At 36.3% G+C, this 25,931-nt stretch overlaps 1 protein-coding gene across 2 annotated transcripts in view; it reads right to left on the bottom strand.

Annotated features, from left to right (window-relative positions):
- The window catches only part of MICU1 (mitochondrial calcium uptake 1), a 234,750-nt gene that overhangs the window by 123,735 nt on the left and 85,084 nt on the right, over positions 1–25,931 (bottom strand). Inside the window, exons 6-7 of one of the 2 annotated variants that reach the window (XM_046651419.1) lie at positions 25,786–25,797; positions 2,352–2,466 (exon numbers count right to left, since the gene is read on the bottom strand). In XM_046651419.1, coding sequence (XP_046507375.1) covers positions 2,352–2,466; positions 25,786–25,797 — 127 coding nt within the window. The remainder of the gene's footprint in view (positions 1–2,351; positions 2,467–25,785; positions 25,798–25,931) is intronic. The other variant, XM_046651428.1, reaches the window with a different exon arrangement.

Here is a 25,931-nt window from a genome sequence, read left to right as displayed (position 1 = left end):
GCAATTTCTGAAGACATTTTTGGTTGTCACAAATGGGAGAGGGGCGAGGAGAGATGGTGTGCTAATGGCATCTAGTGTGTAGATGCCAGGAATGTTGTTAACCATCCTACAATGCACAAGACAGCCTTCACAACAACGAATTATCCTGCCCAAAACATCAATAGTGCTAATGCTGAGAAACACTCCAGGCATATAATAATCAAAATGCTTAAAACCAGTGATAACGAGAAAATCTTAAAATGAGATTCTTATCATATTTTCTCTTTCCTGACAAATATAGAAAGTATATGACATCACAATACTAAGCAATTTTGTAAATCACTCACCATGTCTAAGCAGGAGCTGAGCACCAAGAAGTAAAGATGCCCAGACCTGCAGAGCTACTTGAAGGGGTTTCCAGAACTCAAGGGTCAATATGACTTATTTTTACCTCCTTTTAAATTATTGAATTAAGGGAGCTGCACAATGTATGAGGTATTCTGAAGGTTCTGCTCTATGGGCCTTCTGACACTTAGAATGACACGAAGACAAAAACTTAAAATCTCACTTCAGCTAAACAAACATTTACTAGGACTACTTCCATAATATACATTATACATCAATACAGTTCTCTACGTTGGCCTTTGCACTTAATGCAGTGCTCTTTCTGCCACATCATGCCTATTTAATGTAAACTCTATCCAAAGTCACAATAAAGTTTAAAAAATCCCCACCAATCCTGTTTTTTTTATGACAAGATTTAGGGATCTCTTAAAATCAAATATGAAATAACATGTTGTGACAGGATATCAAGAATAAAAACCCAGACAGATCGCATATCAACTAAATACTAGGCACTGAACCAGGTACTCTATATACATGATCTCACAATCTTCAGATAAATCATTTGGGTTTGGTATTATTGCCATCTTCATTTTACACACAAAACAGATGAACAAGTTCACTGACTTGCCCCGAATCACAAAGCTAAGAAGTGACGGGGCCAGGATTTGAACTGAAGCCTGTTTTGAAAACCTATGCCCTACCAAAATAATAACTAACTCTAACAATACACAATTTAAGATCATAAATGTGCTTTTACTTAGTTTTCTATTTTGGATCTTCACAACAAATCAATGTATATCTACATTGCTAGAGCATAAGTCCACCACACAAATTTATTCAAATACTTTGGTACTCCAAAGACAGCTGTGGTAAGGTATATTAGTCCATATTTCTTCATTTTCCTGTCCTAATCAGAGGAAAGAATGGTATAAGTGGTCAGAGCCATGGCAGGAACTGTGTATGTCATTTATTAAAAAGTGTCATATAGTTTTATCTTTACAGATGACTAGCCTGGAGAAAGGAAGGAAGAGATGGTTATTTTTGTTTGATATGTCCCAGATGGAAAAAAACTGAGAATCATCTCTTTCAAACGTACAAATAAGATCTCTTTGGTTCAATTTGGGTAGATTTTAATACAGTGTACACAGAGAACTAGAAACATACATTTTGTTTTGTTTTTCTGAATGGTTAAAAAAGGCACAATATAGGGAAATAATATTAAGAAACAGAGCAGCATACTAATCAACAAAATTGCTTAGCTTAAAAAAATTTAGAAACTCATCAGTGTGCTAAATGAGTCAAATTTGAGTTTTGTCTTAAGAAGTAATCCTCTAAGATTGAAAAATGAATATTCAAGGGGCCTGCTCTGTGGCATAGTGGTTAAGTTCGTGTTCTCTGCTTTGGCAGCCCAGAGTTTGTGGGTTTGGATCCCAGGTGTGGACCTAGGCACTGCTCATCAAGCCATGGGGTGGTAGCGTCCCACATACAAAACAGAGGAAGACTTCCACAAATGTTAGCTCAGCAACAATCTTCCTCGAACAAAAAGAGGAAGATTGGTAACAGATGTTAGCTGAAGGCCAATCTTCCTCACCAAAACCAAAAAGAAAAACAAACAAACAAAAATGAATATTCTAACACAATTAGAACACTTGAGCCAATTTTCCTCTTTAGTGGAGGAAATGATAGATCAATCTGTGTTCTATTGGGGAAGTAGAAACATTAATGAAGGCTACAGTAGGAGTAGGTAATATACAATTTATCTTGACAGAATACAGAGCTTCAAACAGTTAAAGGCAGATGTAACTTCATAGTTGCTTTATTTTTTTAACTTTACTTTGATACTTATTTTCCTTCCACTTTCTCAGGTGGTTCTATACACAAGTTAGAGAGAATTCAAAACAAACGAAATTTTATGTAATTTACAATTTATTAACTCTACAAACATAACTTGTTTCCCCCTCTGATCAATTCTTTTTATAGTCCTGTATGCTCCCTATAAAAGAATAAAATGAAAAGTTTATACTTACTGGAAAGAACAGTTGTAAGGAAAATGTAGTCTGAAAAGGATATGAGTCCACATTCTCCAAGGGTGTAAAATATACTGCCTTCATCAGCAAATTTTTCTCGTTCCTGGGCAATTTTCTATTAAATGTATGAGTCCAACCAAAAGATAAAAAGAAGATATAACAGAATGAGAACATAAGTAGTTAGAGATGAATCATCATTTATCTGACAGTTTTATGCTATTTATCATAAGCATTTCTCTGACGGCCATTCCAAATTAATGGATCCTTTACAGTTTTCAAGATGATTTAAAATTATAAGACAAAGATGACTTTGTTTTTTTGTTTCAACACTGGCTTAATATGAACACTGGAAAATAATTTCAATTTTATGAACTCCTGCCATTTAACATATACAGGCCCACTTCAGGACTGGTATTGTTTCTAAGTTTTAAAAACAATCCACCTTTTTCTATAGAGATATATAAGGCAGAAAAAAAAAAAAAACAAATGAAGAAACTAAAATGAAATCAGTTCTAACTGCCCAAGAAAAACTATACTACTTGTGATTAGAAATGAAGAGGCAAGCAACTATTTCCAAGGCCCATACAACTGCTCAGAAAACTAATTTCTGAAATAGTAATTTTAATTTTTACCTTATGAGCCCCAAGAACCTTAGTTTTGGAAAGTAGAACAGTTTGCAGAGTAAACAGCGTCTCTGAAATATAACGGCCAACTAGACATGCACGCCAAGCTTTAGGCATGGTTTCATTTAATTATATTTGCTATTACCTTGGTGGAGGATTCCAAATTTCAGATATTTGATAAAACTCTCCAAAAACTTAGCTTTTACTCTAAGAATGTATTCATTTTCTTTAAGCTATAAAAGTCACAAAGAGAGTTAATTCTCAGCTTCAGTAATGGCCTGTCTAGTAAGTGGTCTCTTCCTGGGTGTTGAAGCAAACCTACCCCGTTTTCTGAATTCCTAGCCAAACCATACACTTAGTGGTGATACTGAAGATATTTTCAAAAACTGAAAAGGATCCACCAGGGAGTTAGACTTGCAACTAATTTCTGTAAGTTCTGAACCAACCAGATATTCAAGGAATTATTCTGGATAATAAAAAAAGAAATGGGAGGTTTTAAGAACCCAAACCAACAAAGCGCAATCCACAGTAATAACATCATGCAAGCACAGAATAAGAAGCAGCATTGCAAGCATAACCTCAGGAGGAGTATCATGAAAACTAAACCAACAAGCACCACCACATCAGCATCCAGGTATCCAACTATCCAATAGGTTACCTCTGTCTAGTGGAGATCCCATCATACACCACAAAGGAAAGAAAGCTAGTTAACCAATTGAAAACACAAGTACCAAATGAATTATCATGATCTTCTTAGTAAATCCACTCAAAATAGCCTTTACTGGATATTTGCTTGTTCACATGAAACAGTAACCACTGACTGGTAAAAATCCATACTTGAATGCCAACAAAACAGTAAGAGGTTTTGATGGTAGATTCTTCTTAGGAAACGGCTTCCCTGACTCATTTGTGTTGGACAGAAAGCACGGTCCTGCTGGACAGCATTTAGAGATTACTTCTTTGAGTCGACAACAAAAATGAGCACATAGTCCAATAGGTTCAAATTAAGGTCAGATCTCATACCACACTTGATCTTCTACCAAGAGATTAAACACGAATTTTAGACAAAAAAGCTATTGGATGAGAACTAGAGCAGCAAGGCCTTTCACTGGGAAATTAATATTTTAATTTCTCAAAATAAAAGAAACAAATGGTTACATCTCTTACATTATCCAAGATAATGCAAAAGTAAAGCATGTAAGAAAAAATACACAAAATGAGAATTGGCTCCCAAAAGCATACCATTACTAGGCAGAACAACAAATGTGTATAGAAGTTGAGTACTTTTTATTAATTATGTAATAATCTTATGGAGAGATTGCTATAAGCAAATAAAATAAATAATATATTGGGATCCAGAAGTTGAGAAACAGACGAAAGTCTAAGGACAGAGTGAAATGAGCCAGCTAAGCCAAAGAAGCATATCTAACATTATTTTTCTTACAATCATCTGGACTACGCTTCTGCTCAGAAGATAAAAAGACAAATCTAATTTTGTTAGTAACTTTGAATGTGACATAATTTCAAACTCAGAGAAGTAGAAATATTCTCATAAGGAACTCTCATATACTTTTTACTGAGATTTACCAATAGCTTATGTATTACCCTATTTGCTTTATCATTTTATATAGATAAATGTTTTCTTTTGCACTATTTTGAAAGTAAGTTGGAGACACATGCCCCTTTACACTTAAACAATTCAGTATATATTTCCTACAAAGACATTCTCTTACATACCATAGTATAAATGTAATAAAACCAAGATATTTAATACTGATATATACTATTATCTAATCCACAGTTTATTTTCAAATTTAGTCAACTGTCCCAACAATTTCCTGTATAGCTATTTTTCTCCGAGTCCAGGATGTAATCCTCAATCATAAATGGCATTTAGTTGTTAAGTATCTTTAATCCCCACTAATCCAGAACAGCTTTCTTGCCCTTATTTTTTCCTTTGGAAGTTTATTATTGTTTTTGATTGTGGTAGAATTCACATAACATAAAATTCACCATTTTAACCATTTAACCATAATATGTAGGCCTTTTGGGTTTGGCTTCTTTCCTGTAACATAATGTTTTCTAGGTTCATCCATGTTGTAGTATCAATCAGTAGGTCATTCATTTTTATTGCCAAATAATATTCCATTACATATAGTGCAGTTTGCTGATACATTCATCCATTGAAGGACATTTGGGGTGTTTCTACCTTTCAGCTATTGTGAATAGTGCTACTATGCACATTCATGTACAAGCATTTGTTTGACTATCTGCTTTCAATTCTTTTGGATATATATCTAGGAGTGGAATTGCTAGGTCATATCACAACTCTATGTTTAAGTTTTTGAGGAATGACCAAACTGTTTGCCAGAGGCTGCATCATTTTACACCACTACCAGCAAAGTACAAGCATTTCGATTTCTCTGCACCCTCATCAACACTTCTTTTCTTTTTTTAAATTATAGCAATTCTGGTGAGTGTGAAGTGACATCTCATTGTGGTTTGATTTACATTTCCCTAGTGCCTAATGATGTTGAACACCTTTTCATGTGTTTGTTGGCCATTTGTATAACTTCTTTGGAGAAATGTCTATTTAAATCCTTTGCTCATTTTTGAATTGGGTTATTTGTCTTTATATATTCTGTATACTAAACTCATATCAAATATATGACTTGCAAATATTTTCTCCCATTCTGTGCATTGCCTTTCCACTCTCTTGATAATGTGCTTTGATGCAGAAAAATTTTAAATATTGATGAAGTTCAACTTGTCTATTTTTTTCTTATTGTTTGTCCCTTTGATGTCATATCTAAGACCCCATTATCAAATCCAAAGTCATGAAGATTTACCCCTATGTTTCCTACAACAGTTTTGTAGTTTTTTGCTTTTATATTTAGGTAATTGATCCATTTTGAGTTAACTTTTGCAGGTAATGTGAGGTAGGGGTCCAACTTCATTCTTTCACATGTGGACAGCCACTTGACCCTAAACTATTTGTTGAAAAGATTCTTTCACCACTGAACGGTCTTGGGACCCTTGCTGAAAATTAATTGACCACAGATGTGTGGGTTTATTTCTGGACTTTCAATTTCATTCCATTCATCTATATGTCTATCTTTATGGCAGTACCACACTGATCATGTTGTTATGGTGTTCTAAAATTGTGGTAAAATGCACATAACATAAAACTTACTATTTTAAAGTGTACAACTCAGTGGCATTAAGTACATTCATAATGTTATGAAATCATCACCACTATGTAGTTTCAGAACTTTTTCATCATCCCATTTGGAAACCCTTTATCCATTAAGCAGTCACACCCCATGCCCCCTCCCTCTGGCCCCTGGAAACCACTAATCTGCTTTCTGTCTCTATGGATTAACGTTTTTGCTGGATATTTCATAAAAATGGAGCCATACACAGTTATTTTCTTAGGGGTTACTTTGCAGATTATAATTAACATCTTAAATTTAGAGAAATCTAGTTTGAATTAATATCAACTTAGCTCCAATAGTATTAAAAAAAACCCTGCTCCTGTAGAGCTCCATCTCCTTTATGTTGTTATTTTCATAAGTTATATCTTTATACAGTGAGCCCATTAACACATATTTATAATTATTGTTTTATGATTTATCTTTTAAATCACAGAGGGAAAAAAAGAATTAAAAACCAAATATACACGAACACTGGCTTTTATATTTACCTATGTTGTTACCTTTACTGGTGTTATTTCTTCACATAGCTTCAAGTTATTGTCTAGTGTCCTTTCAGTTCAGCCTTAAGGACTTCCTTTAGCCTTTTTTGTAGGGTAGCTCTACTAGCAACAAACTCCCTCAGCCTTTATTCATCTGAGAATGGCTTATCATTTCCTTCATTTTTGCATAGTTTTGCAGGTATAGAATTATTGGTTGAAAATTTTTTTTTCTTTCAGCACTTTAAATTCGTCATCCCACTGCCTTCTAGTCTTCGTGATTTCTGATGAGAAATTGGTTGCTAATCTTATTAAGGATACTTTGTATGTGATGAGTTGCTTCTCTCTTGCTGCTTTCAAGATTCTGTCTTTAGCTTTTGACAGTTTGATTACATGTCTCAGTGTGGGTCTCTTTGAGCTTATCTTCTTAGACTTTATCTAGCTTCCTGGATGTGTAGATTCATGTATTTCATTAAATTTGGAAAGTTTTCAGCCATTATTTCTTCAAATATTCTTTTTGTCTCCTTCTCTCTCTCCTTGCCTTCTGAGATTCCTATTATACATATGTTGGTACACTTGATGATGTCATAAAGGTCTGTTAAACTCTGTTCATTTATCTTCATTCTTTTTTCTCTCTGCTTCTCTGACTGGATAATATCAATTGACCTGTCTTCAAGTTCACTGATTCTTTTTTCTGCCTGTTCAAATCTGTTGTTGAACCCCTTCAGTGAAATTTTTCTTTCAGCTATTGTACTTTTCAGTTCCAGAATTTCTACTTGATATCTTTCTATAATTCGTATCTCTTTTTATTGAAACTGTTAGTTCATACATCACTCCCCTTGTTTCCTTTAAGTTGTCTGTAGTTTCCTTATCTCTGAGTATACTTAAGACAGATGATTTAAAATGTGTTTGTACTAAGTGCAGTATCTGAGCTTTCTCAAGGATAGTTCCTTTCTTTTTTTCCCTTGTGAATGGGCCATAGTTTATTATTTCTTTGCAAGCATAATTTCTTGTTGAAAACTGAACATTTTGTATATTACATATGGTAACTCAGGAAATCAGATTCTCCTTCCTCCTCAGGGTTGGTTGATGCTGTATGTGTGGGTTGTAGTCATTTGTTTAGTGACTTTTCTAAATTATTTTTGTATATACTGCATGCTTTGCCGAGCATGATCACTCAGGTCTCTGTTGCATTTCCTTAGTGGTCAGTTAGTTATCTAACACAGAATTCCTTCAATCCTTGGAGCAAAAAAAGCAGCAAAACAAAACAAAAACTCTCCCAGTCTTTGCAGATTGGCTCTGTGTTGGGCATTCTTTTCATGTTTAGCAATTGTTTACAATTCTGCCTTTGCCTTCACTACCTGCATAAGCTAAAATCCAGCCAGAGGTGAAAGCTTAGGGTCTGCTAAGGTTTCTTGTAAGTATTCATTCAGTCCTGAGCATGTACATGGCCTTCCAGAGACTGTGGTATACGGTAGAGTATCACAAAGTCCTTGTTCTCTCATCTCCTGCTGTAGCCTCTTTCTTCCCAGGCTTCTTGGTCTGTCTGCTGCTTCTCTCAGGTTGCTGTGGCTAGTATATTTGCCTTTAAATGCTTTTGACAAATGCCACCTGGGAGGCCACCCCAGCCCCAAGAAAGCTTCAAGGTGGGTGAAACAAAGGAAAGCCCACAAGCCAATTCCACATTGACTAAACAGGTCAATGTCCACATCCACCTTCTTAACAAACAAGGTCTGCACTGTTTCCTCTGGCATCAGAGAGCTGTACCAGGAATGGGGGCCACAATCTTTGTGGCTGCCATCATGCTAGGGAGTGAGGGATGGTCATCAGGTAAGTTAAAACACCACAACATTCTCTTACCAAATTTCAGCAGCCTCTTTCTTCTTTAAGTACTCCCCTGGTTGTTTAAAGTCTTTGATTAGTTAGATTCCAGAGATATGATTTACAGTTTTTGCCAACTTAATTATTGTCTTAGTGGAGGGATGTAGTTTTGGAGTTACCTACTCTCCCATTTTTGGTCTCTTTGTACTCTTGACCTTGAAAGATTTGGAAAGTACAGGCGAATTATAGTGTAGAACATCCTTCAATTTGAACTAGGCTGTTTCCTCATGATTACATTTCATAGCTATCTGTCTTACCCCTTACATCCTTGTTATTCTCTTCTCCAGCAGGGAGAAACTTCGTTCCCATTATCCTCAATATTTTTACTCATCTGCTGAAGCTTAGAGTACACAGAAAGAAGTTTCTCAAATGCTAATCATCTCTGCAAAAAACAAACATATCATCTAGAGTTTGATATTTGTTAGTCTTAAGTAAAATCTACTTAAGGTGAAACGCACAAATCTAATGTATAATTGAAAGAGTCTTATAAACATATATATTTGAGTAACCCACATCCCTATCATGATATAGAACATTTCCATCACCCCTGATGTTTCCTTTATATCCCTCTACAGTTACCTCCACCATATTTTTACACCATAGATTTTTGCCTGTTCTAGAACTTCCTATAAATGGTACCACCAGTAGATACTAGTTGGTATCCAGCTTCTTTGGCTCAGCATAATATTGTGGAGAGATTCATTCATACTGTATTTATGAATAGTTCCTTTTTATTGCAGAGTAGTCTATTACTCTTTATTTATTACAATAAATTATACAATTTATTTTGTGTACAATAGTGTTGTGTGTATAATAATGCACACAAATAACACCATGATTTATTTAATTCCTTTACTGATAAACACTTAGGCTCTTTTCGGTTTTTGGCTATTTTTTTTTTTAGGAAGATTAGCCCTGAGCTAACATCTGCCACCAATCTTCCTCTTTTTGCTGAGGAAGACTGGCCCTGAGCCAACATCTGTGCCCATCCTCCTCCACTTTATATGTGGGACGCCTACTACAGCATGGCTTGACAAGCGGTGCCATGTCGACACCCAGGATCCAAACCAGCGAACTCCAGGCCACCAAAGTGGAATGTACGAACTTAACTGCTGTGCCACTGGGCTGGCCCCCGGTTTTTGGCTATTTTGACATCCCTCACAGTTGCTGTACCATCAGTGTATGAGAGTTCCAGTTACTCCACATCATTGCCAATATTTGTGTTGCAAGTTTTTTTATTTTTATTTATTAAATTTTTTAAATTGCAGTAACATTGGATCATAATATTATATAGCTTTCAGATGTACATCATAAGATATTTCGACTTCTGTGTAGATTACATCATGTTCACCACCCAAAAACCAATTATAGTCCACCCCCTCACATGTGAGCCTAATCACCCCTTTTGCCCTCCCCACTGCCCCCTTCCCCTATCGTAACCACCAATCCAATCTCCAATGCTATGTGTGTTTGTCGTCGTTTTTATATTCTACTTATGTGTGACATCATACAGTATTTGACTTTCTCCCTCTGTCTTATTTCACTCACCATAATACCCTCAAGGTCCATCCATGTTGTCACAAATGGCCAGATTTCATCATTTCTTATGGCTGAGTAGTATTCCATCGTGTATAAATACCATATCTTTTTTATCCATTTGTCCCTTGATGGGCACCTAGGTTTCATCCAAGTCTTGGCTATCGTGTATCATGCTGCAATGAACATAGGGGTGCAAGTATCTTTATGCCTTTGCGTTTTCAAGTTCTTTGGATAAATACCCAGCAGTGGGATAGCTGGATCATATGGTAGATCTATTCTTAATTTTCTGAGGATACTCCATACTGCTTTCCACGGTGGCTGCACCAGTTTGCACTCCCACCAACAGTGTACAAGGGTTCCCTTCCCTCTACATCCTCGCCAACATTTGTTGCTTCCCATCTTGTTAATTATAGCCATTCTGACCAGAGTCAGGTGATACCCTATTGTAGTTTTGATTTGCATTTCCCTGATAGCTAAGGATGTTGAGCATCTTTTCATATGCCTGTTGGCCATCTGTATAGCCTCTTTGGAGAAATCTCTGTTCAGATCCTTTGCCCAGTTTTTAATGGGGTTGCTGGTTTTATTGTTGTTGAGCTGTATGAGTTCTTTGTATATTTTGGATATTAACCCCTTATCTGTTATATGGTTTGCAAATATCTTCTCCCAATTGTTAAGTTGCCTTTTCGTTTTGTTGATGGTTTCCTCTGCTGTGCAGAAGCTTTTTAGTTTGATGTAGTCCCATTTGTTCATTTTTTATTTTGTTTCCCTCATCTGGACAGACATGGTACTTGAAAACATGCTGCTAAGACCGATGTCAAAGAGAACACTGCCTATGTTTTCTTCTAGAAGTTTCATGGCTTCAGGTCTTACACTCAAGTCTCTAATCCATTTTGAGTTGACTTTTGTGCATGGTGTAAGGGAATGGTCTACTTTCATTCTTTTGCATGTGGCTGTCCAGTTTTCCCAACACCATTTATTGAAGGGACTCTCCTTTCTCTAACGTATGCTGTTGGTTCCCTTGTCGAATATTAGCTGTCCAGAAATGTGTGGGTTTACTTCTGGGCTCTATTCTGTTCCACTGATCTGTGTGTCTGTTTTTGTGCCAGTACCATGCTGTTTTGGTTACTATGGCTTTGTAGAATATTTTGAAGTCAGGGAGTGTGATACCTCCAACTTTGTTCTTTTTTCTCAGGAATCCTTTGGCTATTCAGAATCTTTTTTGTTATATATAAATTTTAGGATTCTTTGTTCTATTTCTGTGAAAAATGTTGTTGGAACTTTGATAGGGATTGTGTTGAATCTAGAGATTGCTTTAGAAAGTCTGGACATTTTAAAGATGTTAATTCTTCCAATCCAAGAGCATGGAATATCTTTCCATTTCTTTGTGTCTCCTTTGATTTCTTTCAACGTTTTATACTTTTCAGTGTAGAGATCTTTGACTTGTTTGGTTAAGTTTATTCTGAGGTATTTTATTCTTTTTGTTGCAACTGTAAATGGGATTGGATTCTTAACGTCTCTTTCTGCTACTTCATTGTTAGTGTATAGAAATGCAACCGATTTTTGTATGTTGATTTTGTATCCCGCAACTTGACTGTATTCCTTTATTGTTTCTAAAAGTGTTTTAGTGGATTCTTTAGGGTTTTCTATGTATAAAATCATGTTACCTGCAAAGAGTGACAATTTCACTTCTTCTTTTCCAATGTGGATCCCTTTTCTTTCTTTTTCTTGCCTGATTGCTAGGGCTAGGACTTCCAATACTATGTAAAATAAGAGTGGTGACAGTGGGCATCCTTGTCTGGTTCCTGTTCTTAGAGGGATAGCTTTCAGTTTTTCTCCATTGAGAATGATGTTTGCTGTGGGTTTGTCATATATGGCCTTGATTATGTTGAGGTATTTTTCTTCTACACCCATTTTATTTAGAGTTTTTATCATAAATGGATGCTGTATCTTGTCAAATGCTTCCTCTGCCATCTATTGAGATGATCATGTGATTTCTATTCTTCACTTTGTTAATGTGGTGTATCATGTTGATAGATTTGTGGATGTTGAACCATCCCTGCATCCCTGGAATGAAACCGACTTGATCATGATGTATGATCTTTTTAATGTACTGTTGTATTCGATTTGCTAGTATTTCATTGAGGATTTTTGCATCATTGTTCATCAGTGATATTGGCCTGTAATTTTCTGTTTTTGTGTTGTCCTTGTCTGGTTTTGGTATCAGGATGATGTTGGCTTTGTAGAATGAGTTAGGAAGGCTCCACTGCTCTTCAATTTTTTGGAAGAGTTTGAGAAGGATAGGTATTAAGTCTTCTTTGAATATTTGGTAGAATTCACCAGGGAAGCCATCTGGTCCTGGACTTTTATTTTTTGGGAGGTTTTTGATTGCTGTTTCAGTCTCCTTACTGGTGATCAGTCTATTCAAATTTTCTGCTTATTCTTAGACCAGTTTTGGAAGGTTGTATGTTTCTAGGAATTTATCTATTTTTTCCAGATTATCCAATTTGTTGGCATATAGCTTTTCATAGTATTCTCTTATCTTTTGTATTTCTGAGGTATCCGTTGTAATCTCTCCTCTTTCATTTCTGTAAAATCAGAGACTTCTCTCTTTTTTTCTTGGTGAGTCTAGCTAAGGATTTGTCAATTTTGTTTATCTTTTCATAGAACCAGCTCTTGGTTGCATTAGTTTTTTCTATTGTTCTTTTTAGTCTCGATATCGTTTATTTCTGCTCTGATTTTTATTATTTCCTTCCTTCTGCTGATTTTGGGCTTTGTTTGTTGTTCTTTTTCCAGTACCTTTAGATGCGCTTTTAGATTGTCTATTTGGGATTTTTCTTCTTTGATCCAGTAGGCCTGAATTGCTATAAACTTCCTTCTTAGAACTGGTTTTGCTGTATCCCACAGATATTGTTTGGCATGTTGTATTTTCATTTTCATTTGTCTCCAGGAATTTTTTGATTTCTCCTTTGATTTCTTCATTGACCCAATCATTGTTCAGTAGCATTTTGTTTAATCTCCACATTTTTGTGGCTTTTCTGGTTTTCTTCCTGTAGTTGATTTCTAGTTTCATACCTTTGAAGTCAAAAAAGATGCATGGTATTATTTCGATCTTCTTAAATTTATTGAGACTTGTTTCATGGCCTAATATGTGATCAATCCTAGAGGATGTTCCATGTGCATTTGAAAAGAATGTGGATTCTGTGGTTTTTGGATGGAATGTTCTGTATATATCTACTACGTCCATCTGGTCTAATGTGTCCTTTAAGGCCAGTGTTTCCTTACTGATCTTCTGTTTGGATGATCTATCCATTGGTGTAAGTGGAGTGTTAAAGTCCCCCACTATTATTGTGTTACTGTCTATTTCTCCTTTTATATCTGTTAATAATTGCTTTATATATTTAGGTGCTCTTATGTTGGGTGCATAGATATTTACAAGTGTTATATCTTCTTGTTGGATTGTTCCCTTTATCATTATGTAGTGCCCATCTTTGTCTCTTGTTACAGTTTTTGTTTTAAAGTCTATCTTGTCTGATATAAGTATTGCTATCCCCACTTTCTTTTCTTTGCCATTTGCATGGAATATCTTTTCCCATCATTTCACTTTCAGTTTGTGAGTGTCTTTAGGTGTGAAGTGTGTCTCTTGTATGCAGCATATACATGGGTCTTGTTTTCTTATCTAATTGGCCAACCTATGACATTTGACTGGAGCATTTAGTCCACTGACGTTTAAAGTAACTATTGATAAATATGTATTTATTGCCATTTTGTTACTTTTTTTTCTGGGTGTTTTAGTAGTTCCTCTCTGTTCCTGTCTTTTTCTCTTGCTCTCTTCCCTTGGGGCTTGATGGCTCTCTTTAGTAATATGTTTGACTTGTTTTGTCTTACTTTTTTTCTTGCTTATTATAGGTTTCTGACTTGTGATTACCAAGAGGATCCCATTTAATATTCTATGTATATAACAGTCTATATCAAGTTGATAGACTCTTTAGTTTGACCTCTTTCTAAAAGCTCTACTTTTCACTCCCCTCCTCCCACATTTTATGTTTTTCAAATCATATATAGTCTCTTGCTTAGTGTGTGTCTATCCATTACCCTCTGATCATTGAAATAGGTGATTTTAGTACATTTGTCTTTTAACCTTCATATTATCTTCACAGGTAGTTGATCTGCTACCTTTACTATATTTTTACCTTTACAAGTGATTTTATTGCCTGGTATTTTTTGTTGTTGTTTTGTTTTGATAATTTTTTTTTAATCTCTATTTGTGGTCATTGCTTTCCCCCTTAAACAAGTCCCTTCAGCATTTCTTGTAGAACTGGTTTCTTGGTGATAAACTCCTTTAATTTTTGCTTGTCTGGGAAGCTCTTTATCTCTCCTTCCATTCTGAATGAGAACCTTGATGGATAGAGTATTCTTGGCTGTAGGTTTTTTCCTTTTAGCACTTTAAATAGGTTGTGCCATTCTCTTCTCGCCTGTAGGGTCTCGGCTGAGAAGTCCGCTGACAGCCTGATGGGCTTCCCTTTGTATGTCACTTGTGGCCTTTCTCTTGCTGCTTTTAGGATTCTCTCTTTATCTTTAATTTTGGACATTTTAATTATAATATGTCTTGGTGTGGGCCTCTTTGGGCTTATCTTGTTTGGAGCTGTCTGTGCTTCCTGAACTTGGATGTCTGTTTCCTTCCTCAGGTTAGGAAAATTTTCATCTCTTATTTTTTCAAATAAATTTTCTGCCCCTTTGTCTCTCTCTTCTTCTTCTGGGACACCTATAATCCGAATGTTAGCATGCTTGATATTGTCCCAAAGTTCCCTTAGACTGTTCTCATTCTTCGACTTCTTTTTCCTTTTTTCTGTTCTGCTTGGGTGATTTCCTCTAGTCTCTCACACAGCTTGCAGATCCATTTTTCTGCATCCTCTACTCTGCTATTGAGTCCCTCTAGTCAATTTTTCATTTCTAGTATTGTATTCTTCATTTCTGATTGGTTTTTAAAAATATCTACCAGTTCTTTGCTGATGATCTCACTGTGTTCACCCAGTCTTCTCCCAATATCTGTGAGCATCCTCATGATATTTTGTTTGAACTCTTTGTCAAGTAGGTTGTTTGTTTCTGTTTCATTTTGTCCCTTTTCTGGGGTATTGTCCTGTTCCCTTGCTTGGAAAGTATTCCTCTGTCTCCTCATTTTGCCTCTTTCTCTGTGCTTATTTCTATGTATTAGGTGAGTCAGCTATGTCTCCTGATCTCGGAGAAGCGGCCTTACATAGGAGATGCCTTATGAGGTCCAGCAGTGTGCTTCCCTCTCGTCACCAGTCCAGAAGATCCAGGAGTGACCCCTTTGTGGGTTGTGTCCTTCTGCTGTGGGCTGGTTGTTCCCACTGCAGGTACCCAAGGAGCCTAGTCTTTCCTTCTCCGGCCAGCTGTTTGTTAATCCAGTTTGGGGAGTCTCAGCACCATTGGCTACAAAGTCTATCACTGCACTCCTATTGCAGGTTTCCTCTTAATTAGGTTGGTACCCAGTGTAGCTGGTTGCTAGGCTCAGGGGCTTACAGTTGTGATGGCTTCAGGCCTACAAGGCTGTTGTCAGGTCTCTCAGGAGTGCAGCTGAGTGGGGATGGCCCTAGGCACTGGAGCACTCAATTGTTTCAGGCTCTGGAAGGTGGGGCTGATCCTTTTTATGGCTATTTGTGAAGCACAGGTCTTCTGCTGCTGCTAAGCCTCACCCCCCACAGGACTACATACACCATCAAAACAGTCCTGGTCCGTGCACACTTCCCAACCCCTTGGAGCATACCCCGATGCCACACTACAGAGGCTCCCACATCTCCACCAATGCTCCCCACAGTTCACCTGGTCCTCACACAGGCTCTGTCCCACAGAGGCAAACAACCTTGCCTGCCTGTAGAGGATCAAGGCACCCAGTCAATGCAGGCTGAAAAGTAGCCTGAGGGCTTGCTGTTAGGTGGGGCCAGTCCCTAGGGCAGGTTGCCTGCCCTGGCTGAACTGGATTAAATCTGTGCTGTAGTGGGCGTGGCAGGCCCCTGGGCTAACAGGCCAAGGGATGAACCTCAATGGCACCCACCAGGTCGTGTCAGCACGCCTGGACCAGGTCAGAACAATGGCCCCCACCAATGTCTCAATCTCTGGAGAGGTCCCTCCTCTCACCAAAAAGCCCCCAGAGCCCACCAGGAGAGTGTTGTTTCAACAAAGGATGGTCAGTCTTCTCTCTGGTGATTTTAGGGTGCTGGAATGAGTGAGTTTGTGCATGGGCCCTTTAAGACCCAGGTCTTTTTGGCTTTCGGCTGATAGCTTTTTTGGGGGTATCCTCGCTGCAGTTAATAGCCAGCAAAGCCAGACAGTAAGACCCCTGTCTCAGTTGGGCTGAGTCTGAAGGATGCTTATAGCAGTATCGGCCCCCACTCCGGACCTCACTCCTCCAGGGAGTGCTGCGTACCTTAGGGTGTCTCCCACCTGGCCAGCTGCGAAGCTCTGCTATTCCCAAAAGTGCCTTTTTGCCTCTCCAGCAGGAATTTCTGCCTCTTCTACCTTAGTCAGGACTGTCCCTTGTTGTGAGGGTTCTTTTTATCCAGTTTTCAGTTTTCAATCCAGGGTAATTTTTCCAAAAATAGTTGTAACCTGGTTGTGTTCATGGGAGGAGACGAGGTCAGAGTCTGCTTATGCTGCTGTCTTGACGAGATCGCCTCAGTCTTTTTAATTTTAGCCATTTGAGTGGGTAGGTAGTGGTATCTCACTGTGGGTTTTATGTGCATTTCCCTGATGACCAATGTTGTTGATTGCTATCTGTTTATTTGCAATCATATATCTTTCTTTGGGAAGTATCTGTTCAAGTTTTTTGCCCATTTTTAATTGGGTTGTCTTTTCTTTTTCTTTTTTTGAGGAAGATTAGCCCTGAGCTAACATCTGCAGTCAATCGTCCTCTTTTCTGCTGAGGAAGACTGGCCCTGAGCTAACATCTGTGCCCATCTTCCTCCACTTTATATGTGGGACGCCCACCACAGCATGGCTTGCCAAGCAGCGCCATGTCTGCACCTGGGATCTGAACCAGCAAACCCTGGGCTGCCGAAGCAGAATGTGCAAACTTAACTGCTGCACCACCAGGCCGGCCCTTGTTTGTCTTTTTATTAGAAATCATCATATATTCTGGATATGAGACTCTTTTCGGGTGTTAGCCAGACTCCAAGATGACCCCAGTGATTCCTGCCTCCTGGTATTCACGTCTGTAGGTAGACCTAGTCTCCTCCTACATTGGCTCAGGGTTAGTCTGTATGACCAATAGAATACAGATAAAGTGATAACATGTGACTTCTAAGGCCATAAAAGGCACCTTGCTCTGTTAGAGGGAAACCAGCTGTCATTTGAACAGAACACTCAAGAGGCCTGTAGAGAGCCTACAGAGGGAGGATCTGAGGCCTCCCAACAACAGTCAGTACTAACTTATCAGTCATTTGAGTAAGCCACTTTAGAAATGAATCTTCCATCCTCAGTCAAGCTAAATGACTAAGGCCCTAACAAACATTTGACTGCAATCTCATGAAACAGCCTGAGCAAGAGCCATGTAGCCAAATAGCTTCCAAATTCCTTATTCACAGAAAGCATGTAAGACAAGAAATGATTATTATTGTTTAAAGTCACTAAGCTTTGGATTTATTTCTTACTCAGCAATTAAATAAGAAATATAATCAAATATATGTATTAAAAATATTTTCTGCTAGTCTGTTACTTATAATTTCTATTGTATTTTTACAACCATAAATTTTTAATTTTCATGAAGTTTAATTTATCAATTTTTTCCTTTATGGTTATAGCTTTCTATACGATGTCTAATAAATTTTTGCCTACCTGCACACCATAAAAAGATTCTCTTATATTTTCTTTTAGAAGTGTTAGTTATTGATTTTACATTTAGGTCTATGATCCATTTGAAGTGAGTTTTGTGTATAACAAGTAAGGGTAAAGTTTTTAAACTGTATATCTATATTTTCTTAAGTGGATATTTTAAATTTCCATTTTTTAAATGGATATTTTTTAAAAATATGGATATAGAGTTGTTTCCAAACTATTTGTTGAAAACACCTTCTTTTCCCCATTTAATTATTTTGGCACCTTTATAAAAACCAATTTACCATATAAGTGTGGATCTATTATTCTATGATATTTTCTGATTTGAGTAGCCCATTTTCTATTGAAGCATGTTTGAGTAGCAGCAAAGTGTATGATTGTCTTCCAAAGTATAAATAAACATGGAATTATCTGAATGGTTGAAAAGACAGCTTGAGAGGGGGTTGGCCCAGTGGCATAATGGTTAAGTTCGAGCACTCCACTTTGGTGGCCCGGGGTTTGCAGGTTCAGATCCCAGGCGTGGACCTAGCACCACTTGTCAAGCCATGCTGTGGTGGTATCCCACATAAAATAGAGAAAGATTGGAACAGACGTTAGTTCAGTGACAATCTCCTCAAGCAAAAACAGGAAGACTGGCAACAGATGTTAGCTCAGGGCCAATCTTCCTCACACATACACACAAAAAGACAGCTTGAGAGACTCTGCGTGAGATGAATTTTGGGTCATGGTTTAGCCCTAGTTACTTCCCCCATTAGGACAATTACAAAGTCTGCAGAGATAACAAAGATGTCACTGAATAGAACTTCAACTGTATATCGATGAGAATTACTATCAGAACATATCTCCATAGGGGCTATATTATAATGACACCTTACAATGCTAATTTAGTTAGTGGTATTTTTCTCTGGGAAGGCATCCCCTCCTCTACTGCATTAAATAGGGTATGTCCATGTTTGCATCCTCAGTCCTCTAGGAGAGAATATTTCTGTTTGTGTGTCTACTTATGAGACCTCTGCTGTACTGAGTAGACTGATAGGGAGCAGGAGAGACCAAAAGAAGGCCAAATTGCTCTATGTAAGAAAAAGTTGAAGAGAACATCTGGAAGAAAAGATATAGAAGGAAGGACCCTAGAATGGTGAACAAAAATGGGGAAGGAGATGTGACCAGAAAGGGATAGAAAGTATCAAAGTCAGGAAAAATAGAGGAAAGAGAAAGCATGTGTGCATATGTGTGTACACATGTGTTTGAGGGAAAGAACAAAACAGAGAATGTATGAGTTATGCAGTAGCTCCTTAAAAGTGAGAAAGATATTTAAAGAGGATTTTGAAATTAGCCATGCTTTGCAATGTGTTCTGTGCAATAAATCCAATTCTTTAGTAAACGTCTACATTGTTCTCCCATGCTTCTGGAGTTGGGCTGAGGGCAGAAGGACAGGGGGAGAGAAGTTACATGTATGTTTTCTGAGGCTTCTACTTGTCAAAGGGTGGTACAGGTACATTTAGGATTATACACGTATTTATTAACTCTACAAATTTATAAGTAAGTTTTTGAGTATCCAAAACTCCAAAGACAATTTAAAAAAATTCATGACATATATTAATCACAAGCACTGAAACTGTCATAAAATCAGCAAATTTGACCCCTCAAAATATTTAAAGCTAGGAGAAGAATCAAATAAATATGTCAAAATTGGGGAGGAAAGGGGATTTACTAGAAAACCAATTTTTAGACTATTCTGTGTTGAAAAGCTGCTCCTTAGCTGATCTTTTGAAATCAAAGGCCTGATTCTACCATAAATGATATCCTCAAATCAACTGGTCATGGCACACAGAGAATCTGTAAAAATATAGATATTTGAGTTTGATAATGAGTAAATTTTTAAAAGACCCAAAGTATGGTGGAAATGGAAAATCAAGATTCAAGGAAGGAAAGTGGAGAGGTTTTTGATTATTTTTTCTTACTCCTTAAGTCTTACCACTGTTGAATGTTCCAAACTGAGAATGTCAAGTAAAATGTTCCTTCACTTAATCTTTTGGATATTGTTTAATTTTGGACTAAGTTTTAAGTCATTTTTTCCTAAGCAAATGCCATTTATACACTTCATGGATGATACGGAGACACAGTCCAAGGAAAACAATCTTCCTTACAGGTTGGTAACAATATTCAATTTCTCTCACTGTCTCAGAGGTATTTATATTTTTTGTTACTAACGAACATTTATATTAATACATACTTTTACTAGGAAAATCTGTAATAAGGATTTGTACTTAATTAAATATAAATATTAAGAGACACACTAAAAGGAAGAAATTTCTGTATATAAAAGTCAAAAGAAATAGAATGTATTCCAATTCTGTTGTAAGGGCATATAATGTGAGATTAAGTAATATCTTAAGATATCAGATCAGTAAAAAAATTTCTAGTAAGGCTCTAAGAGAAACTTGTTTTATATTAAAGTTCCTGAGGTAAGATTCTAGCAGTACTTCCATATACATGCTGAAAATTAAACACAACTGGGTATTTTAAAAAGAGATTGTTATTGCAGATACCTTACAGAGTATTATCTATTTTACGCATCTTAGAAGTTACATGTCAAACTCGATTCCAATCACCTGAATCTCTGAAATTAAGGCTGTGAAAGCGGAATGAAGGTCAACTGATCAGAAAAGCATTTCTATTCAATTTACAGACAAATGTTACCCCTTTTGGAGAACAGAATTATGCAAATTATTTCAAAGCAATGTGCTCACTGACTTAAATAAATAAAATTTAACTGTTTCACTATTTATTTGCATGCCCCAATCTTAGATCTTATTTGTTTCAAAATTTAAAAAAAAGCTATAGACTCAATATCACTAAACATTTAAATTACTACCGACCTCAAGTAAAGGCAAATAAATAATTAACCTCATAAGGGCCCTGGTATTGATCTCAACCGCACCACATCTTGAATCCTTTTATTTTTTAGATAAGCAGAAAGATTTAAGAGTAAACTTATAGCAAATCATATCCTATACATGTGTAATTGCTACACTTCTCAATGAGTCTAAAACCTGACTTGTTCTACCAGGATGGCTTTGTATTAAAGCATCCATACTCTGGTTTCTGACCAATCACATAAACTTATAAAACATCCATCTAAAGTTGCAGGTGCTATCAAGAGCTCTAGGAGTGGAATTTCCAGCCATGATTCAAATTCATTAATATTCACTGTGCTTAAACAGTGAATCCCAACTGTTACAGGGATGATCAAAATAGGGCCAATAATTTTGCCCTCTAGGTCTCAACTGGATGAAGCCAAGGAGAAAAATCATATCTAGGAGTTTAATCTCATTATTCTAGTTACGACCTACTTTTCAAATTCTATAGTTCAAAATAAACTTTTTCTATCAAATAGAAGTCAGTGGACTATGCTGGCAAAATAGATGCTAAAATATCATCTAGAACCTCAAAACATCTCTGGTATATAGACAATCTGATAACACAGCTTTACTATTTAAGATGTCATTCTTTATGAGACTGAAATATTTGGATTGTTTTAATATTAACATTTCTCTATATTCTTGAAACACATTTCAAAGTCTATCTAAATCCCTCAAGAAATATCTGAGGTTGTACTTCAAAAACAAATTAATGGTAATAAGATGCTTCTTTCAGAAAATGCAATTTGGGTATATCATTTCCAAATGATAAATACTATTTCTACCTAAGGTTGGAGATGGGGCAGGGAGGGGGGATGTTAGAAAGAAAGAGGAAACTCAGCAGTTTTCCCATGCAATTAATGCTTCTTTATTATTTAGTTGGTGCATAGATAGATGCCAAAGCCTTAGTAAGATATCAATCTTAAACAATCACACTATTGCCAATCAAACAGAAAATGTTGCACAGTTAAAATGTGTGTTCTTCTTCTTCCCACACCCCTACCTGAACTTGCAGAAAGGTAGAATTCGGGGATATGCCAAATAAAAGTCAAATTGAGATGTTTCTAATTTAGAGTAGTTTATGATTTCTTCTCTTGACTCAGAGTTTCCAACCTTTTCAAAGGTATTATCACATTTGAGGCAAAAACCCATAAATTACTGTGCAACAAACTGTGGAAGGTGAATGCTTAAGACACTGCAAAGTTCACTCTGCCAGAAAGCCATTCTCTTTTCAGTCCCAATTCTAACCACTTTAGCTCTGAGAACAACTCCGAATATCTAGAATGCAAATGTTTTCCTGTTTCATTAACTAGATGGCTATAGAGAAAATGGATACAAATGAAGATGCTTAAAAAAACAGCAGCAGAACTGATTAAAGCAATGATAAAAATTCAGAAAGTCTACTGAAATAGCATCGACTTCAAGGAAACGATACAACTTTATTGAAATGATTTATTTCAGTCTCTAGTATCTGCTGAGGTATAATCAAAACTCTAAAAGGGGAAATCATCAGCTCTCTTAATTTCTACCACATTATGCCTGCACATTTGCTTCAAAGCAGCTCTGGGTGGGAGAGCAGCTCTGGGTGGGAGAATCTATGTTTTACCCATTATTGATTATCTGCTACCTAAATCCAAGAATTTAATTTCGAACTTTGGCCATCCAAATCAATCAGTGCTGAAAAGAACTGTCCTGAGCTCAGCAGCAGTCTTGGTTTTAGTCACATTGGTTATAAAAGGCTTCCCTATCACTTTATGGAAAAACAGCCTCACATACAAATTTTGAAAAATAAGGCAATATAGTATTTCACCTTCTCCCGTTTGGAAAAATTACAAGGAAAAAAAATGCATCATAAGAACAAGAGTTTCATTTTGAGGATCACCTGGTTCACACTCTTGATTTACACTGTTCTAGTAACTATTATCTCCCAGGAATCCCTTTAGATGAAGAATTTTTAAATCATTTTGAAATCAAACATTTACAGGTATCCCTTGAACACCACTCATCATTAAAGACATATCAAGAATTTAAAAATTATAGTTTACATATTCTTTGCCAAGCACTGTGCTAAGCACTTGCATTATCTTTTTAAGTCCTCACTGCAGTTCTATGAGGTCGGTGATACAACTATCTGCCCTTCACAGATGAGAAAACTGAGGTTTAGAGAAGTTAAATAAGTAGCCCAAGGTGACAGTGCTGTATAGTGGCAGGACAGGTCATGGTCTGATTGCAGAACCAATGCCATGAACCATTATATATTATATCAAATACACAGAAACACACCAGATCTCTATATTGTTTGCAATTTCTGAAATTGTTAATGGGAACCAAGTATTTTTGGAGCAAAACATAGTTCACTATTGTAAAATAGTAACTTGGGGCTTAGCTTCTATCAGCTCAGTTACCTTCAAGAGGGAAGTCTAGCTAGTGATGTAGGTGCACACCATATTTTTATGCCTTAACTTGTTCAAATGCATATTTTAATCATTTCCAAAATGAGTATCACTTCAAGAATGTAATGGTTTTTTATACTCTTCTTAATTAATAGATGCTGGATTAATCTCTAATTGGAGAGGTTTTTAAGTTTAGAACTTTAAAAAATGCGTCATGGCAAAGATAAATATGCAAAGCAAGAACTACCCTCACACATTCTCTGAAACCAAAGATCATCAACAGGTGTTTAGGCTAAGCCGAAAACCCATTTTTACCAGAATAGGAGAAATAAATTGTTTTGAGTAGCTTTCACAGAACTTTATCTGTATAACCTTAAAACATGCTAGAGTGTTTGTGCTAAAATAATAAGAAAAAGAAATTTAGTCTGGAACCAAGTCCTCTCATGTCAAAATGAATTTCAAATCTTGTTTCATGATGGAAAAGCTAAACATGAAGGTGTTAGAAATGTAATGGCTAGTCATGTTTATGTTTTCAAATAAATAATGATACATCAAATGGATTCAGTTGACTCCAAATTCAAACACAACAAAATCTAAAATAAAACTGTACTTAAAGACATCTTAATAGAAGTCTGAATATTTGAGACAACCAAGTAAACTACACTCTCCTTTGGAGCACTTAATGATTATCATTTATTTTCTCAACCTGAATAATCAAACACATGAGTTAAACCAATAGCCTTCAGTAGTGGTGGAACTCAGAGACTGGAAAGAGACATTATGGATACTCCTCACGGCAGTATTATAAGTATTTGACACCATTCATAAGCTGCATCTGAAGAACAGCACTCTATGCTACCAGAAAATCGAAATGATTCCAGCCTTTCTGCAGTCAATAGGAACTTAGCATGCAAAGGACAAATCCCTGTAAGGAAGCAAGCAAGAAAGCTCTCTTCTATAAAGTAACAGCTCAAGGACCTTAGGAAGCTTAAGAGATTTACACCAGTGTCACCAAAATGAGTGATATTTATAGAACCCAATAAGATAAACAATGCCCCCACTAACTGTTCTAAGAAAAAATGTTTATTATTTTTAATATAAAAAGCTTATTAACAAGATGTCCTTAAGAATAAACTTGATTTTGAATCCCTGATCAACAAAAGATATTCAATAGTCAAAGTTTAAAGAAGATTGTTGCTCTTTTGTCAACTATGGTAGTTGACTACTCAACACTGCAGATTCCAGAGACTTCCAAGTACTTATTAATTCCTACCTCTTTTCTCTTCTACTCAGTCTCTAGTAAGGACACCTCTCTGAGGCAAGTTGTTTTAAATCTGCAAGCCTTAAACCATACAATTACCAAAGGAGAGGAAGAATTTTGAGCTGCCTCCTACAAACTGTCCTGCCATAATTAGAGACTGGAAGTAGCTTTCCTCAATCACAGGTGTTAGCATCTCATCCGATTTACTCTCCTTAGCACTTTCCATGAAGGCTGTACCATGGCTATTCTAAAACACAATCTGCAGGATTAGAAATATTGATAATGGGATTGTCAATAAATTATTTTGACAATTATTTAAGTATGATGGTTTGTTTCAGAATGCAGTTAAAGGTAAAGGTAAGATAATCTATTGTACCAATAACAGGATGATTGGTTTGGGGGTTTGGTAAGGAAACTACTAAAAATATACCCCATTTTAAAAACAAGGAAACACAGGAAAAATATTTTATAAAAATAAAGAGCACCCTGTGATCTTCATTAATTATTTTAAACAAAGATTTTCTAATTCAGTTTATACTTTTATTAAGAAATGCAAGAGTAATTTTTTAAATGAATAAACTTTAATAATTTATAAACTATAATTAAAGGGTCTAAGACTTCAAAGATCAATTTAAAAAGTCCTTCTTAGGCATGTCCTTGAAATTCTTCTTTGCCAGCCTACAATCTATACACTCTTTTTCATAGTTTTCTCCATATATTTGATTGTTTTTCCTAGTTAAAGTTGTTGATTAGCTCAAAAAAGCAAAATAATGAAGTCTTTCTAAATGTTCCATCTGTTTCCCCTTAAGTCATTTTATTGAGCAAAGATCAACTAAGCAACTGCTTATCTGTATTTATTATGTAAGAAATTTGAAAAGAAAAAACCAGTTTTCACTTGAAGTGACTGTTGTCTTACCATTCCTGTTACAGTTCAACCAGGAAAATGGCATCCCAACTAAGACTATTTAAATGACCCCAAAATTGAGTATTTCTTATATAATATAGTGGATTAAAACAGTTTCTTGACCTTTTGTGTGATACACAACGTTAAAACTTCCCTTTAAATTATGCTAGGCTCTATATTCTCAAGGACTTGTGCAGTGTTTGAACTGTCATATTAAAGATAAAATATGTTAATTTAAAGTGACAGGAACTGAATCATTCTGAAGGGAGCAGGGAAAGGACATGAGCATGCACTGAACCTTTGTCCCTGAAGCATTACTATGGATTTCAGAACATTAATTAATTTAAAGCACATGCTGCTGAGTCAGTACCTGCCAGAAATCCTGATCAGAAGATGAGAAAAAGAAAAAGAAATTGACATTGTTTGATTATATGAACAAAAACTCCCAAATCAAATATATATATCACAAAATATTATAAACATAAAGGACAAATTAAGATCTGTAATAAAATCACT

This window comes from Equus quagga, chromosome 2 (genome assembly GCF_021613505.1).
Source record: "Equus quagga isolate Etosha38 chromosome 2, UCLA_HA_Equagga_1.0, whole genome shotgun sequence".
NCBI classification, from domain to species: domain Eukaryota; kingdom Metazoa; phylum Chordata; class Mammalia; order Perissodactyla; family Equidae; genus Equus; species Equus quagga.
This window is presented reverse-complemented; position numbering and strand designations above follow the sequence as displayed.